At 35.3% G+C, this 18,289-nt stretch overlaps 1 protein-coding gene across 1 annotated transcript in view; it reads right to left on the bottom strand.

The window, feature by feature from the left end:
• Positions 1–18,077, bottom strand: part of fax (failed axon connections) — a 52,241-nt gene extending 34,164 nt beyond the window's left edge. The window contains exon 1 of the mRNA XM_069113782.1: positions 17,506–18,077. Coding sequence (XP_068969883.1) covers positions 17,506–17,850 — 345 coding nt within the window. The 5' untranslated portion in view covers positions 17,851–18,077. The remainder of the gene's footprint in view (positions 1–17,505) is intronic.
• Positions 18,078–18,289: the final 212 nt, after the last annotated feature.

The raw sequence follows: 18,289 nt of genomic DNA, 5'->3' as shown, positions 1-18,289 counted from the left end.
ATTCTCTCTCGCTTTAAAATTCTTTCAAGCCTCGTTTCAGCCGAAAGAAAAATTTCATTTGCATACTCTGTCACGTTATATGTATACGTGACGATATGCGCGATACAAATTAAATTCGCTCCGAGACGTTTTGGAAATGTTAACGAGAAACTTCCGCATTCCTTCTTACCTTTTTCATTAACAGAGAAGAATTCCATAGCATCGTTAAAATTACATCGCACTTTCCCTCTTTTTTATAGAAATATCTGTGTCTGATATTATTTATAGAAAAAACTTTGTAAAATATTATTTATGAAGTTATTTATAAACAAAGAGATACTATTCGCAGAAAAATTTGCAGTTATATCGCGAATTCATGCGGTAAAATTACCGCCATAATTTCTTATCCGAGAATAAGCTTACGCTTTTCATCGTAAAATACGCATTAACGATACTATCATAGAATATATTTAGGAAACAGTAAAAAAACGATAAAAACTGTTCAACCAATTACTTATTGATTCGTCGGTTTCAAAGAAACGATATATAGTTAAGTTTAACCTCATTTCAAAGCTGAATATTATGGCTTGTGCAAACATGAACGTTTCATTTTGAGATAGAGCTAGAGTGGCAGAAAAAATTGATCTAAATTTATTTATCCACGCGATTAAAGCTTTTTTGCTGAATAGATATCGCATGATAAACTCATTGCAAAATGTAATTAGAAATAATAATTTTTTACCAACAAGTATGCAATGTTATAAAAATATCGATCATAAAGCTGCACTACTTTCATTCGAAAATTGCTGCTAATTTATATGGCTGTAATATTCAAATGCAGAACATTACAGCACCGTTATAACGCCTCGTAAAGCCTCCATTAAAACGCTTCTATTATTAGCATCCACCAATACGTCCATTCCATTAACATTTCCATTAAGATTATTATCGGGAATTAAAGAAAAAAATCCGGCACTCAATGAGGCTCGTGCAATAGCCTCGATAAAGAGAATCGAATTACGCGTTCCAACAGCCGGAAGGCATATTGGGCACTTCCCCCAACGAATCAAAATCATTTTCGTTCCGAAACTAGAAAATAATATTGCTTTCTCGATCCTTGCCAGAAATTACCTTCGTATTTTTCGTTACACTGTTAATTTAATTTAATGTTCGCAACACAATTCTGAGAAAATTCGACAAAAATTGCCAACAGCTTAGGAGAACTAACGAGTTTGCACATAAACTATAGATACCTATACTTTAAAATAAAAAAATATATTTTTGGGGTATATTTTACTATACATTTTTGATTCGTGTAATATCCTTAGCATGTTTTCCATTTACTTATTGCTACTGCGAATAATATCATAATTATACACATAACTGATCCAATCTAAAAAAAATATGCTAAAAGTTGGCATCGAATTAATACAGCCAAGTACCGTTGGCGTAATACTATAAATAATTTTGTCGCAGTGCGATATGCGAAAAGGTTTGAGCGTTGAAATTCAAAAACCACTCCACCTTCTCCAATTCTTTCCATGTCCTCGTCTCTGTTATTGTTCCGCTCGAAAACTACGATACAACAGGAAATTCTACTTGAATTAATTCCCCGTCCAATCTTTTGTGCAATTTCATCGCACAATGTAACCCCGCTTCTATAGACGGCGCGGTAAAACGAAATTTAGAAGCGAACAGCATATTCCGTAAGTGCGCTATACAATAAAATCTCGATAAATAGAATACAGAGAGAATTAAACGGTGTTCGCTACAGATACCGCAAATACCACGTAATGCCACGATACTCTGATTCGAACTGTTGCTAAGTACTAAATCCTGTACAACAACCCACTTCGAAATTCCACTTAATCCCGCAAGCGCAGATACGAATACAGAAACGTCTACGTAAACAGTAGAACAGACCGTATGAGTATACAAACGCCCTCGAATTTCCCGGTCGACTAAACCTAATCTTCGCGTTAATCTCCAAACCTTTCCACGGCAAGAATTTACCGCCATAATCATATCGTAACATCCCGAAGGGGCGCCTAACAGGAAAACCGCTGCGCCGTTAAAATGCACATGGGCTGCCTAGAAATTCCGACGAGACAAATTTTCCACGTTAAACGTTCGTGCACGCGCTTTTTCAGGCGTGTAGACCTTCCACGAAACTGTTTTTAAAAGGCTGAGAGAGCGAAGATAGGGGAAGGGAGAACAGTTTACCCACATCTTCTCTCTACCTGCGCGTTTCCGGTGATTTAAAGAGCCCGACCTGCCTCAAGCGTGAAGCGTGCACGCTTGCACATATATACACACGACTCGCCTCCTTGTCTCGCCTCATCCCCCTTTTGCTTTAGGCTCGAGCCGATCGGCAGGAGGCGCAGTAGGCCAACCGTGCGCCGTACAGAATGAAAGTCTTATTAACGCTATTTCACGTACTATAGCCCGACGTAATCGCTGAATTAACACGCTCGCCAACTGCGACTAATAGAGCCGGATAATATTGTGAAATTATAGCGAGCACGGGATCATTTCGTTCAAGAATTATGCGCGGTGTAGATGGCGTTGACGTTGCAATTGGCTCGTGATCTAAGGTAAATAGCGGTATATTTCGACAGACAAGGTGGACAAATTGAAAAAATGACGAATTCATTTGTAAAATCGTTTACTATCTGATCCTATGTTTGTTGTATTATATTTATATCAGTATTGTATATCGTATATACAAGGTGGTTGGTAACTGGTGGTACAAGCGGAAAGGGGGTGATTCTACGCGAAAAAAGAAGTCGAAAATATAGAATAACAATTTTTCGTTTGAGGCTTTGTTTTCGAGAAAATCCACTTTGAATTTTCGCTCGGTACGCGTGCACTTTATCACGTCTCGTTATAACGGATCTCACTGTAGATCGTTGTCTCGATGGAAAAATTTAAAAAAAAGAAATTAGAAAAAAAAAATTTTTATTCTATATTTTCGACTTCTTTTTTCGCGTAGAATCACCCCCTTTCCGCTTGTACCGCCATTACCAACCACCCTGTATAAATGTGTATAGTAATACTTGATATGTAATGGTTTACTTTTCAGCCTCCTTATCTTGGAAAGGGACTCGGTTTACGATAAATCGTTATTCTTAGTTACCTTGCTATCTCAACGGTACATCCTTCCAATTATAAATGTATATGTTAATGTATGTATAATATCGATAAATTGTCAAGTCGTATATCGTATATATAAATGTATATAATAATACTTGATATGTAATAGTTTATTTCTTAACCTCCTGGTCTTGGAAAGGGACTCGGTTTACAATAAATCGTTACTCTCAGTTGCCTTGCTATCTCAACGGTACATCCTTCCAATTATAAATGTATATATTAATGTATGTATAGTATAATATGAATTGTCAAGTTACAAGTTACGTAATATATATATAGTGTAAAATATAAAGATTTTATAATCTTTTATCATTAATAGAATAACAAATAGAATAAATAATAGAATAAATTTTCAAGCCATCTTACAAAACTTTTCCTTCACGGATCGTTCATATTACTTTGTCTTAATATAAGTTTCTACTAAATAGAAACGATCCGTGAAGGAAAAGTTTTGTAGGATGGCTTGAAAATTTATTCTATTATTTATTCTATACAACAATCTCTAAAGCACAGTATTATTCAAATGATACAACGTGATAATAATCAAAGATGAAGTTTGCTTCAACTTTGAAATTTATTCATACGAAACACAATATACTATTAGAACGTCAGCTAAACATATAGCTTCTTGCAATTTTCGACAACTGGGAACAAACTACCCCAAACATCTGTCCCGTCACTGTTCAGCCTAGTTATTTATGGGTAGGGAAGTTACGAATTCTAATTAGATCTGAAACTCGTCTCGCCTGACTCAATAGGGATCGGCGCGTTATAAACTCTCGAGAACATCCTAAACTTCAAGAACACGAATCGGTTTTCCAAATTAACACAGGCATTGGCCTACGCTCGTGTAACTCGTATGCGACGAAACAAACTTTGAAAACTACTACAAGACGCTCCTTGTCGTTTCACACGCGATACGACAATAATAGGATCACTACTATTGTTCAAGACTGTCTTATCGTTAGATTATTGCTCGAATAAGATCTCGTTGTTTATGTATAGTTGTGTATATATGTTGTGTTTCATACAGAATAAATTCGCAGGATAAAAACGGAGAAATTTAAATTCTATGAGACCAAATATTAAGCAATTCAAATGACCCATTTTCAAGAAACTAGAACACACGTAGAAAATTGAACATTTCAGTAAAATACGATTTAAAGTTTACTTAATTCCTCAAATTTTTCAAACTATTTCGAACAATCTGAACTCAACATTTATCGCAGCTCCGAGATAAATATATCGAGTTTTAATAAACAATGATTATAACTATTGCGTTTTAACGTCACCACATCATCGCGTTTTAACGTCACTACAAAACAAGAACCTACAAGTTTCGATTATCGCTTCTTGGTAAATGAAGCACCGTTTAAAAGGTTATCAGGACTATTTGCAGATTTTGAGCTGCATTTACAACTACTTGAGAACCGGTCGAAGAAAAAACCAGTGGAAGTGAAAATAAATGAAGCCAGCGATATTTTTAAATATACGAACTCTGGATTTGCTAACTACGGAACTTCTGGACCCAGGAACTTCGAGTTCAGTAACTCTGAAACTCAGGAATTTAGTACGCTGAGTTTAGTACGCTTTGCTAACAGTTTCCAACGTGTATAATTTAGCGGTCGAATTTATTAGGCGGCCACGTTAAATGCTCCCATTTTGAAACGATCTTAAGAAATGATGACAAAGAGGGCGTTGATATACAATTTCTAATTAGCCAAGTTCCTTGATTATTTTGTAAGTAACACTTGCAAATTTCCTCGACGCTCTCACACGAATACATAATTCTAATTAAATAATCAATTTCCTGATAATTCCAGTCAATTATCATATTCGATAAACCATCGTCAGGAACCGAACACTTATGAATAGGAGTATTCATCAATTATTTATCTTATAGAATGTCAATCGATTTCTAAACGTTATCTTAGACCGGTTTGTTACTTACGCTTAAAATAATGTGCAAAATAATATTTATGTGTTATGTGATATGTACAGAAGTATAAATAAATGTAATCTGAATTTGTGAATGTGACGATGGTGAGAATATAACGGAACAGCCGAATTTGTTTTAAGATACAGGTTACGAAGGAGGAACAGTTCTAAGAATGCACGTGGAGATTAAGATACACGATGCCATGTGGAAACTTGGCTAGCGCGTGGCAAGAACGTGTTACATAGAAATGTTCATGTTTCATGTTTCATAGAAAATGAATAGGAATTTTAAAACACTCCTCGTCTATCACAAATAATCGTATTTATTATCTTATACATTCTTATAAACAAAATTCAGACGGATCAAGGTAACTATATTCCTTCTTTATTTCGACAAATACGTTTACTGAATTAACTGATTCTTTTCTCAAATCATTTGTATATAATAGTACTAATAAAAATAATAACAATAAAGGGCTAAGAGTATGAAAATAAAGGACATATATATAATAACTCTACAAATCTACATTGCTGCACGCAATAATATCTTCTCTTAATTTTTAACAGGTGCTATGCATTCGTAAATTGGCAGACTTGCCTCAAATCGTTCGTATACCTATAAATAATAATAATAGTAAAAGCATAGAGCATCAAAGTTGCAGAACATACACGCCACGATTAACTTCTAAACTAGAACCTCTTGAAAACTTTTTGCAAGTACTCCACCATCTCAAGAAATATATTACTCCTCTTGTGATTCTTCGAACAGAAATTCTATCTACGTTTTTTATCATCGTTAGAGAACATAGAAAATATAATCGAGTGAATAAATGCACGCTATATGAAATAAGACTCATCTCAATTACAACGTATCAGGTTTATCAAGTTCATTTATATTCGATAATGATCCACGTCTGAACCATTCACGAAGGTCAGTCCCATAATTTTCAATATCAAAATAGATAGACAACGATACGCAGCGACCGATCAATCATGCAATTTAAGCACTCGACTAAACTGCACGTCGCTTAATCGGGAACACTTAGACGATGTAATAAAGTTTCGCTAAAGGTGCCCATGGCTGATAACTCCTCCCAACCTAAATACCAGGCCCACTTTTGTTTTTTCCTCGTGAACTGCGTTCTCCGTAGTTCCTATGAGTCAGCTCATTCCATGGCTCGTTAAATCCCGACCCAGCCCAAGCCATAACTGGAGATCTTTTGGACTGTTTCCTCTAGAACCAGTCTCCTCTCAAACAATTGCACTATTGCCATTGTCACTTGCGTCTGATTTATTGTTTTTCATCTACACCTTCTTATCTACAATTAATGATGGATACGTTATCTCATGTTCGATAGGAGAAACTTGTCTTAGAAAATTGATTTCGAATTCCTTTTTAACCTTGTACCACTTTTCAGACAATTTTTTCCTTCTCGTTTTATTTTGTACTTGTAATAAACATTGTAGTTTATTACTCGGCTATCATCATATACGATCTATCGTCATTCCAGCATCGGTACTGATTTTGTATAATAGAAGACTTTTATTCTTATTCCGCAGCAGTATCGAATTTTGCAAAATGGAAAAATTGCAAACGATTTATTAATTTAGACATTTTTAGTTTGCCGAATTTAAAATTCAATTTCTTTGGTCCAAGTGCAAGACTCGATGTCTCGAATCCACCAATTATTATTTATTTTTAATTATCTAATTTTTAATAATAATTTAAATAAATAATAATTAATTAATAATAAATAAATAAATAATTTAAATAAAATAATAATTTTAAATTTTAATAATAATTTTTTAATTCCTGCAATTCATGGACAAGTTCTCCACTCGATTATCACATCTTTGAACATTCTACCATAGGAACAAAAAGTGATCATTGCCCTATCATTCCTTGATTAACAGCAACAACCACCTGTTACACGCTTGAATCTTCCTAAATATCTAAAAGCATCGTCAAGCTTCTTAAGCTCTAATCGATTCTCCTAAAAGCCATAAGATAGACATATACGAGATCGTTAAACCGAGATGCGCGACCTCGATCGAGTTTACCAGGGTTCTTTGCAACGAGATCTGCTTTCTCTCATTACGCCGTCATGAAAGTATAATGCTTATGCTCGATGGAGCACCGAGAGATCCTCATATAATATTAAGTGGTTACTTACAAGTTGACTGCTAGACTACGAATTTTTATGTGTCCATAGGAAATTCAAAAGTGTTGAGAAGCATAGGCTGTGCATAATATGCAAAACTATATGAAATATTCAGAGTAGAATACCTGTTATAACATTTAACACGAGGAGGGCTCGGAAGCCAATCGGTGTAAGTCAGCTTTTCATTTACGCTCTTTTGTCTCGAAACTTTCTGTCGACGGAACGATTTATTCTTTATAATTCATTGATTAATTCAGTTATTGTAACGTAATTATTTAACTGTTCCGTCGAATGAAAGTTCCGCCAACGAAAAGGTATTTTCACGGGGTAAATCATTTTTCATGGAAACCTCACTTACGCCAAATACCTTCACAGCCATTCAAATGAAACAAATCGTTATTTATACTATGACTGCAAAAAGTATTTCCACGCACCCTTATTTTCCAACGAAGCGTTCTTCTTATTTGATTCTATGCTTCATTTCCATAGTATCGAATCTTTGTAATCATATGAATGTTCGATCTCATTAATTAGTATACAAATGCAGTAATAAATGCAGTTGGTATACTTTCTGTAGCCATTAAAAATTCAATTCTTTTTACTTATATTCATAAAGATATGATGTTACATAAAAATCCGTATTCTACTTATTGTAAAAGTAACCGATACAACCCCCTACTCTCTCCCCTCCAACATCTCTCTACCCCCACTCCTGACAATAAAACCACCGCTACAATCGGCCGTTTAACGGGCGACTGTACGATGCAATTATAATGTATCGCTTTCGTAGTCGACTTCTCGTGCTCAGTATGTATCGCGGATACTGGTCGCGGGTAAATCGGACCGGAAACGAGTTTAGCGTGTTGGAGAAACGTCGGAAACAATCGATTGGCCGAGCACAAATGGTTCGGCCCGACAAACCTTCGTTGGACATGCGCATTACGTGCGCGTCTCTCTCTCTCTCTCCCTCTATCCTCGTTCTTTCTTCGGTCGTTCGCACGCATGATTCGTTGCCCTACCTGTTTCGACCTTCGTCGAACATCCCGTCGAATCTTTCCTGATCGATTTGCAAGTTTTGTAATGGAAATTTATGAGAGATTTGTTAGGTTATAATTGCATTTTTTTCTCTTATTTTTCCCTTGAGAAAAGAGACTAGGTTAAGTCAAAAATTGCTGCTTCGAAAGCAATGAGAGTGCAACGATATATTGCTAGGGTAGACTATAATATTAAGTTCATATACTAGTCTGTTTAAAACGTTCGTGGAGTTAGATCAGTAAATCGAGCGACAATTTTAACAGCGAGTTTTCGCGTTTCGAAATCAATTTTTAAAATCGACAGCATACTTGTTAAATTGACCTACCTACTACTAAGCTTTTCAGCGATCATCCGGCCAGTGATTCGCCGATTTGATGAGACAAATTTACGAACACGTTCAATGTTCTCATCGGTGTGCAAGGTAGAAGGTCGAGCCTCGCAAGCATCATCGTCTTTCACGTCTTTTCTCTTCCTGCTTGAAACCACTTCGTCCATTTGTAAATGGTTGCTTCGAGCATTCTCTTCGCGTGGTTCTTTTAGCATATCAACCAGTTCAGTTCCTTTCTTCCCGAGTTTTACGAGAAATTTTGCACGAATGCGTTCGGCCTTTAAAAAGATCACCAGACGTTTCCAGGACGTGTGTCGGCCGAAAGAAACATGAGCATACTAAAGAAGTTGCCATAAGCGAACGGCTTATCGTAGACTCGCGAAATTTAATCTGTTTATAGATAAGGCTATGAGCTGCATTCCTCGTCCTACCAAATGGTCGTAGCATTGCTGAGATGACAGTAAAAATATCACGCTACTAACTTCTTGTACAGAGGAGTATAGTAACAGAACGATTGTGGGATATGAAGATACAAATACGTAATTTCTACGTCTTATAGCTTATAATGGCAAAATTTCAGAATAGAACTATACATATGCATACGAAAGAATTACACATTGGAATTATGGATCAGTATACCTACGACTGTGTGGAATTTTTAATTGATGAATGGGAAAGAACATTACATGTTACACTAAATATACCACCTTACAAATTTCAACAATAATACGCTATATATAGATAAGAAGCCTAATAAAGTGAAGCACATAATAAATTATCAGAAAGCAGTTATTTCTATAGCAATCACAGTCTCGACGACGCTAATGGTAACTTTTCAGATTCGAAGAGATGTATAGAAAAAGAGCAAACAAGAAAACGGCGAAACGAACATCTTTATGATATAAAAGTTTCCTGAAAAGCAGGCATCTAATATATCGTTAGAAACTGCAACATACAGGGTGGTTGGTAACTGGTGGTACAAGCGGAAAGGTGGTGATTCTACGCGAAAAAAGAAGTCAAAAATATAGAATAAAAATTTCTTTTTTTTTTTTTAATTTTTCCTTCGAGACAACGATCTACAATGAGATCCGTTATAACGAGATGTGATAAAGTGCACGTGTACCGAGCGTAAATTCAAAGTGGATTTTCTCGAAAACAAAGCCTCAAACGAAAAATTGTTATTCTATATTTTCGACTTCTTTTTTCGCGTAGAATCACCCCCTTTCCGCTTGTACCACCAGTTACCAACCACCCTGTATATTAATATATATTAATAATATATCAAGAAATATGCAGCAGAACAGGGCATACATGACCGTACAAGGTTGGAAAAAAAAAACGTAAAAGAGGAGAAGGAGAGAAGGCATCACAGATAAATTAGCACAATTTCACGCGTTCCCGTGTCCCGCTAACTTTCGCACCGAAAAGCGCGTCTTGCCAAGAAAGCGTGAGAAGCAGATATGAAACAGAGAATTCTTGTTTCAGATTTTTTCATAACCTAGATTCGCGTATTAGCGCTGCTCCAGGTCTCTCTGCACACCTTCGAAAGTAGCCTCTTCCTTCTCTTTTGTTTCGCAACTCTATGCAAATCGTGCATCCTTTCAAGGACTTCCAATATTCCGATGAATATTCATTTACCATAGCATAGTATTCTTCGTAACAAACACGTTCGTATAATAGACAACTTATTTTCTTCAAACTTTTTGTCGCCCTTTGTATTGTAAATTTTCGTTAAAACTCACTGGAACAATGATTAACCTGCTGTTTTATTATGTGATATCTTTTACAATCTCTATTTGTTATTCAAATCAGCGAGAGACAAGAGAATCTACGTGCGAGAAATATTATTTTTATCTTTGATACAATAGCGTGTGTATGTGCGATACAATGACAATTTAAAAGTTTCTATCTGGATTTTTTGTTCGTTCCTAAAATAGGTATTTCGAGATGTAAAACTAAATATTTACGAAGCTAAAATCAGGCAGAAAGAAGAGACTTGGCCGTTGTTATTATCTTTAATACTGCCCGGCATTTTTACATTTTTATTTGTTTCTAAAATAAATATTTCGCGACGTAAATCCAAATATTTGTGGAATTAAAAAATGACGAGAAGAAGGCTTCTTTCGACTGGTTTCTAAAACTGGATGAAAGGTACAGTATAGCACATTCAGACCGCCATAAAGATGTTGAGAAATCCCAAAATATCAATTCTGTATTTTCCACGGCTGATCTTAACACGGTAACCAAGAGAACAGCTCGTAATACTTCACACGACACACCCCATATAATTCCAGGCTAAGAGAATAACTAACAGACAATGCACAATAACCGAGGCTGCGACGTCGATTTCTGTGGCATAATTGTGTAGCCTTAAACAAGGCTATAATTGTGTTTTCAATAAACAATGATGGTTTAGATTCCAGATTGAAAAAAAGAAACAATCCCGTTGCAATCATTCGATCATTTTTGTCGAAATTTCATTTTCCTAATTAACGTCTTAAGCTCGAATAAGATAAATTATTAATGGAATACATGATTTGGTTCGTTTTAATTTTATGTTACACATCTTCTCCAATTAAACATTTTTTTCTTTGGTAAAACGAGCGCGAAATTGAAATATAAGATTTTGAAAATCACAGCAGGGTTGAAAAAGATCTAAAAAATCTTAGAAATACGAATGAAGGAAAAAAAAAGAAAAACGAAGCTTTCTTTTAATGTTTGCCGTTGAAAACGACAATTTCTTCTAAAGATAGAAGACAATAGAACAGTGTTGTTCAGTGTACCATAATAATAACAACAGTACTATTCCAAATGTAGTGATCTAACACCAAATATAGGGATGCATAGCATTTATCATGGAATCTGTAAGGATAGAAAGCATTTCTTAGAAATTACACGCATCGTTTATAGCCGGTGCAAAATTGGTCAAGTTGGCCAATTGATCCGGGCCACTCCACGCGTTATTTATACCTATCTTGATAATGATTAGTTCAATAGGAACTTCCTCCGTATTACCTGTGACCTCTTTTGTTTCGCTTCTGTCATTTTGCCATTCGAACAGCCATACATTGCGGACGAGTTACTACGATTCTTTCGATGGGAATACGATCTATAATCGTTCCAGGCAGTGATTTCCAACTAGATTCCAACAAACAAGATAAGATTTTCCCATCTTCATCCAGTCCAGGAATTAAGCTCTTCGAAGCGTTTAGTATTGCGAAGAAGTTAAATAAGTTCTATTCCAGCCATCGAAGAATTGATTTTTAATTACTGTTTGCCGAGATCGAAGCTCTTAATTGATAGAATTTTCTATAGAAGTAGAAAATTACACTAGGAAGGAATGTTCCTATTAATAAAGAAGACGATAAATACATGCATATCATAATAAGAAATAGTCATTTATATTAGAAGATAGTTATGCATATTTTTAATAACAGAGAGAATGGTAAACATACACATATAGTAATGAAAAATGTAACTTTTTATAATATTCCCAATAATCTCTTTCTTAACATATTCCTAATAAGTAAGAAATCATTAAAATTCTTAAAAATGCATTTTGTTATAAAACAGGAATAATATAGATCAGTTAATTTGACTGGTCTTTAAGCATAAAATTTGTATCAGAGAAATTAAGATGGCAAATATAGGTGTATGGGAAGATATATTATAAGAGAAGAGATTATATATATTTAATAATAATAATTATATATATATAATAATTATATGTTTCATAAAAATTTGTTTCACATTGTTAAGCATGCAACTCTTATAAATCTAGAAAATTTTGACGAAATTTATTATGCCGAATTGGTCATTTTGCCTATTCTGGTAGTTTTGGTGTTAAATATCATTATATTAGGTGACTAACGCAACAATTACCACTATGATTCAGTCAGAGCATGCGTATGAAATCAAGAGCTGCGATCGGGGAATCCAGAAGCGGGTACCGGAAGTGGAGGCGTCAGTAACACTTGACAATTGCGACTGATAAATTACATAAAGCGCAATCCTCCATTAGGATGTCTAAAAATAGCCCTCTCAATCCGAAAAGACCAGACGAAACAATGCTATATTTATTCATCCAACATTTTGAGAGAAATTCAGATAATTGGAAAGTATATTTTCATAGAAAATTACACACATTCTCTACATACTCTTTGCGGAACAATTTATCAATTATCGAAATTACACTTGGAGAATTGACGAGTTACGATTTATAGCTTATAAACCTTCGTTGCTTGCAATTTTAAGACGGACAGTTTTAAGAACAAAAAGAATGTTGAACAAATTCTTCAAATTCTATTTTCCAGATGCAACGCGACTGCGCTAAATTAGATAATGTAAATTGATAAAAAAAGAAAATTATAAATACGAATTTATTAAAAAGACATTAGGAATATTACTTTTGACGTAACTTTAGCAGCTATCATTTAATATTAGTAACTCGTAATTTGTGTCTTGTAAAATTTCATAATACTATTGTAATAATATTATTAATACTAATATAATAATAATACCATTTCTTTTATGCAACAGTGACATCTGGATGCCATGTATCTCTGATTTATTGATGAAGAATAGACGAGAATATAGAATTAGGTAGAGAAATATGGACTGTCTAAAATCTACGTTTTAGAAGGTCCGTGCAAGGTTCCTTTTCAGGGGAAAGCGTTATATGTTCAACAGATGTTGTGAGAAGACCCCTGCGATTCTGGCGGCCAGATGAAAAAGAATACCGCTCTAGCAACAGTTAGGAGGAGATGGAGGTAGCTTCCAAAAGTGTATCAAAAGTGGCGACCACCCTAGAATGAAATTCCATTCGTTCCAAACACGGTACAGAAAAATTCCTGGATTCTTTCCTTCTTTAACACAAAACTAAATACGCGAAGAATTTGTTTCCCGTTATTGAGAAACGGTTTACTATATATTTGTAAGAGAAAATACTGCTTCTTGTAATAATATGAAATACGTTAATTATTTTCAAGATTAAAAGTTCGAATAGTTTTTTGTTTATGTTATATTAATTATGGAAATCGTTCAAACGAAGAGAATGACACCATCTACAGTATATAGTTTTATTATTTAAAAAGGATATGATATATAGTTTATATATATAATATTTAAGTTATTTCTAATATATAATTTAAAAAAGATTTGTAGTCTGATAATTTTAAAAATTGACGTTACAATTACTCGTGTTTTGTTAATGTACGTATTATACATTGTGTCCGTATCAGTATCGCAAAGATGGATATTATGATGGGCTACTATAAACTATCTTCTAAAAATTATTCTCATTCGAAAAACGTAATATACATTTACACGCAATATCATTTACCAGCTGTGGAAATTTTTCGTTTGCCACTTGAAATTGTATTACAATGTATCAATCAATGTCATTATCATACAACGATAATAACATACGATTGCTAATATGCAAAGTTCTACCATATCAACCAACTAAACGGAAGTACCGTTTATAAAAAGTACTATATATTTGATAGAATATAATACCTACTGTAAGACTGACTTTAAGACAAATATAAAAATAAATATGTATAAACACAAAAGTATATGTATATTCTAAAAATCAGAATCGATCAGTTTTGAGCAGTATATTGCTTTCTTACTTGAACGAAATTTCATACAACTAGAACAAGAAAAAATACGAAGTACTATCTAACGTGATATGTACTTGTTCCACATGTAAGTTCCGTAATAAGACATTCCGATTATTTATTGTCTGCTTCGTGACCCGCGACCAATATCGCCGTCGTCGACGATATAAATAAATCGATAGAAAAACGCGCGTAAACAGCCGCGAAGATAGTTGATCACATATCACAGCTACCCCGAGAGTAACAATAAGAAACCACTATCTCCGTCTCTTTCTTTGTGTACAGAAAGATATTCGCTATCCTGAAAGAGCAAGTATTACGTCGCCTAAAAATACGACAGAACAATTTTATGACGACGGTAAAGAGAAATCATTGCTGGAGAATTGGCACAGCAGTTTACTAACTCTTCCCAATTCTATTTAACTTCAGTCTCTTTTTAAAAAAAGAATCGTTTTACCACTAAAACAAGAAATCAATTGTAGATGAAACTAATGTACTTTTTGCTATTATAACGTTCAAAATTTACTAAACAAGTTAGGTTAGGTTAGATCTCGATAGATTTATTTAAATATTTATGCAACGTAATTGAATAAATAAAAGTACTCTCTTCGTTTAAAAAATTGTTTACCCCGCAAAGAAACCTAACCTAACCTGTTCGGTACATTTTCAACATTAAATGGATTAAACTGAAAAGGCATTCAATTGTTCAAATCTTCTATTTCGTAAAGAAAAAAAAGAATCAAATAATGAAAATTGAGAAAAGTCACTAAATTGTATCAGTACATAAACTAATTTTACCTATAAATCTATAAAATTAAAAATTACAAATTGATCATTTTGTCCAGTCCGGTAATTTCAGTATCGGTAATAACAGATTTATATATTTGTATAGGAAATTATTCCAATTAATTGGAACGCATTGTGAATCGCTTGTAAATCTATAGAACTAAAAATTAGACATTGTGATTCCTCAGAAGCCCCCTAGTATCGCTAACACATCGATAATCGTTAGTAGTATCTCTGGTGCGTATGTTCGGAAGCGAAGTGGTCTGCTACGCGTCCTTTCCACCCCCCTCGGAAACAAACGCGCAGGATCAGCGGCGCATACGGGGGCACTTTTGCCTCTGTTCAAGTTGGAAGCCCTCCAATAGGCTTCCCCGGCTCGCCCCCCACGCGACTCGTTGAAACCCGTTTTAAAAGTCCGTAAAGGAATGCATGCCGCCGGGCCTTTCACCTCTTTCGCGAGAAAATGTATTTTCATGCTTTTCGATCGCGTGTGCCAGTCATCCGGCTGCCTTACTCTCGCGCCGGATATACAATTTTTACGATGGAAAACGGTAGCTACATCGCGCATGGAGAGAGAAATCGGTTCTTAATGTACATATCCTTTTTTTTTTTTCGAAACGCTACATTGGAAATCAGAACGTGACCCCGACACGGGTCATGGATATTTCATATTTATTATTTTATTCAAATGGACGATTCGTAGAATTATATGTATATAGCATGTGTAACAGAGCGAGATCTACTATAACGAGGTCGATATGTATAAGATTGCTGAGTTTCGAAAGAGCGTAACAGGTCTGATGTTCCAGCGGATTAGGTTGATACGTATATGTATACAATGGCTACAAAAAGTATCGGCACATGTACTTATTTTCCAATGGAGGAGTCTTTTATTAGTAGACTGCAGATTTTTATGCATTTATGCAAAATTTGAAAATGTAACAATGAACAGAATGTATATAGTGTACAACAATACATAATATATATACACCAGAATACCCCTCACAAACTTCTAATAGGTAAACATAAATATTAATTTTCATAAAAATTTGCAGTCTATTTGTTTGCTGTACATTTTACATTTCATTTTCATAGTATCAAATCTTTGTCATCGTATGAGAGCACTATTAAATGATGCGAAATTTAATATACTTGAATCTAATTAATTAGTATGTAAATGCACTAACACACATAATAGTGTGCCAATAATTTTTGCAGACACTGTATGTATCGTGTAATAGGAATAAGATTCTTGTATGTTTAGCTATTATGTGCGCGATTACATGCTTCATCTTCGTCCGAAGAGTCGTGAGTACATTATCTAACGCTTGTCTACAAGCTCGAGTATGAACAGTACGATTTCTATCAATATTTACACAATAAAATTTCAAGGTAGGCTATTGGATCAATTTATTTTGATCTTAAAGAAACCTAAGAAGTTCTAAACTAAACAGTGCATACAGAAGTTGCAATAGCAACTACTCTGATTAATAATACATTAACAATGCAACATCTCATGCTTTCAAACCTAAGTTAATAATTCGAAAAATTCATGCAAATGCCCACCGAGTTTTCAGTCAAGAGAAATCGATATTGTGGTAAGAGGTATTTTTAAATTCTCGATAGAATCACGAATCATGAGAGAACGAATGATTAATAAAATAAGAAGAACGAACGAAGAAAAACGAAATCCTGATTGAGCAGAAAATTACGAAAAGTGACAGAAAACAGTATCGAAAGTGCATTTAAACATTACTTTGAATGCACAAAGGTTGACAAGAGTCGCCATTTTGAAATAATCGGTAAAGGATCCAGCTTCTCTATCAATTTTTAAAATATATCATGCTTAACGGTTCGATGGAATTGTATATATCCCCGAGATGATGCGTGATGAATACATTGAAAATTAACTCGGTAGATTTACAATGACGGAAGTCCAAAAAAAAGCGTTCTTGGATATACCCGGAAGAAACATGACGCCTGGGGTACAACCTTGGGAGCATTGTGCTCGCATCGATCTCCCTGTTTTGCCCCGTGTCATGAGTTTCGAAATTCAAATAATCGGAGAGTACGGGGAGAGTATATCTGCTAAAAGAGTGACATCTAGAAAAACATCAATTATAAGATGTCTTAAAAAATTAACTCTAAAATGGAATTATGGAAATGTTGTAATTATTTAACAAGATTACGATGTAACAAGTATGATGTCAGAATACAAAGTATATATTAACCCTACGTTCAATAGTAATCAGTGAACAGAAACAATATCTTATGAAAGGAAATTTAAGAATCTAAGGATTATTTAAATTGTAAAAAAAAAACATTTTTTTATTCCCAGACAGTCGAGTGATTAATAATTCTCTACTTCGAATGTACTATTTTAAAGTAATCTCCGCCAAACTTTATATATCACCTTTCTGTTTTGTCACTATTCTAGCAAACAAACAAGGATCTGAAAACGGTAAGTATGTAAATCTTTTCTACGATAAATGAAAATACTTACCTCGTATTTGATGCCGTTGAGCCGCAACCATGTCTCCACCTTAAGACAATACGGCGAGATGGAAGGTAGAAGCGGTATTCGAAAGAACTGATACAGATAAACAATATCCTTCTCGTAGTTGGTCTTATGCACGCTGATAGCCTTGGTCGGTGCGTTGGATGGCGTAGCGGCCGCGGCGTCAGCGGCCTCTTCCTTCTTACCACTATCTTCCTTCTTCGCCGCATCTTTCTCCTCTTGCTTGTTGTCCGGCGGCGTTTCGTCCTTCAATGCCTCCTTCATCTCTTTCACGTCTTTAATCTCCTTGCTCTCGGGCCCGGTATTTTCTGTCTCCGTTGCCATCGTCATTATCTCTCGATTTTACTCTTACTTTTTCACAGGTCCGACCCGGTCTCGAAGTGAAAACGAAGAAAACGCCTCGTTACAGAGCGGAGCGGAGCTAAGCCAAGCGAACAAACGTCGGCGGGCAAGTTCTCGAGCGACACTGGAAGAGCCTATCCCCTCGAAGACAGCGCGCACCACACAAACGTACGCCGAGTACTCGTCTAGATCCCTCTGCTTGCCGGCCGGTTGATTCCTTCTCGTCGCTGCTCCGTTCTGTCCGTGGCTCCTGTCCCCCCAGCTGAAACCGGCGCTGCGCATGCGCAAGCGCCACACCCCACTGCCGTCGCCATATTTAATTGGTCCGCCACCCCTGCCCGGTCCGCGTGCCGCTCTTTCTCTTTCTTTGCCCTGATTCTACCTTTCTTTTTTCATCCAACTTCCCCTTTCAATCCCTCCTTCCCTC

The sequence above is a fragment of the Bombus flavifrons genome, chromosome 5 (assembly GCF_040668555.2).
Source record: "Bombus flavifrons isolate JBK064 chromosome 5, iyBomFlav1_principal, whole genome shotgun sequence".
NCBI classification, from domain to species: Eukaryota; Metazoa; Arthropoda; class Insecta; order Hymenoptera; family Apidae; genus Bombus; species Bombus flavifrons.
Note: the sequence above shows the minus strand (reverse complement) of the source record. Positions and strands in the feature narration are given on the sequence as shown.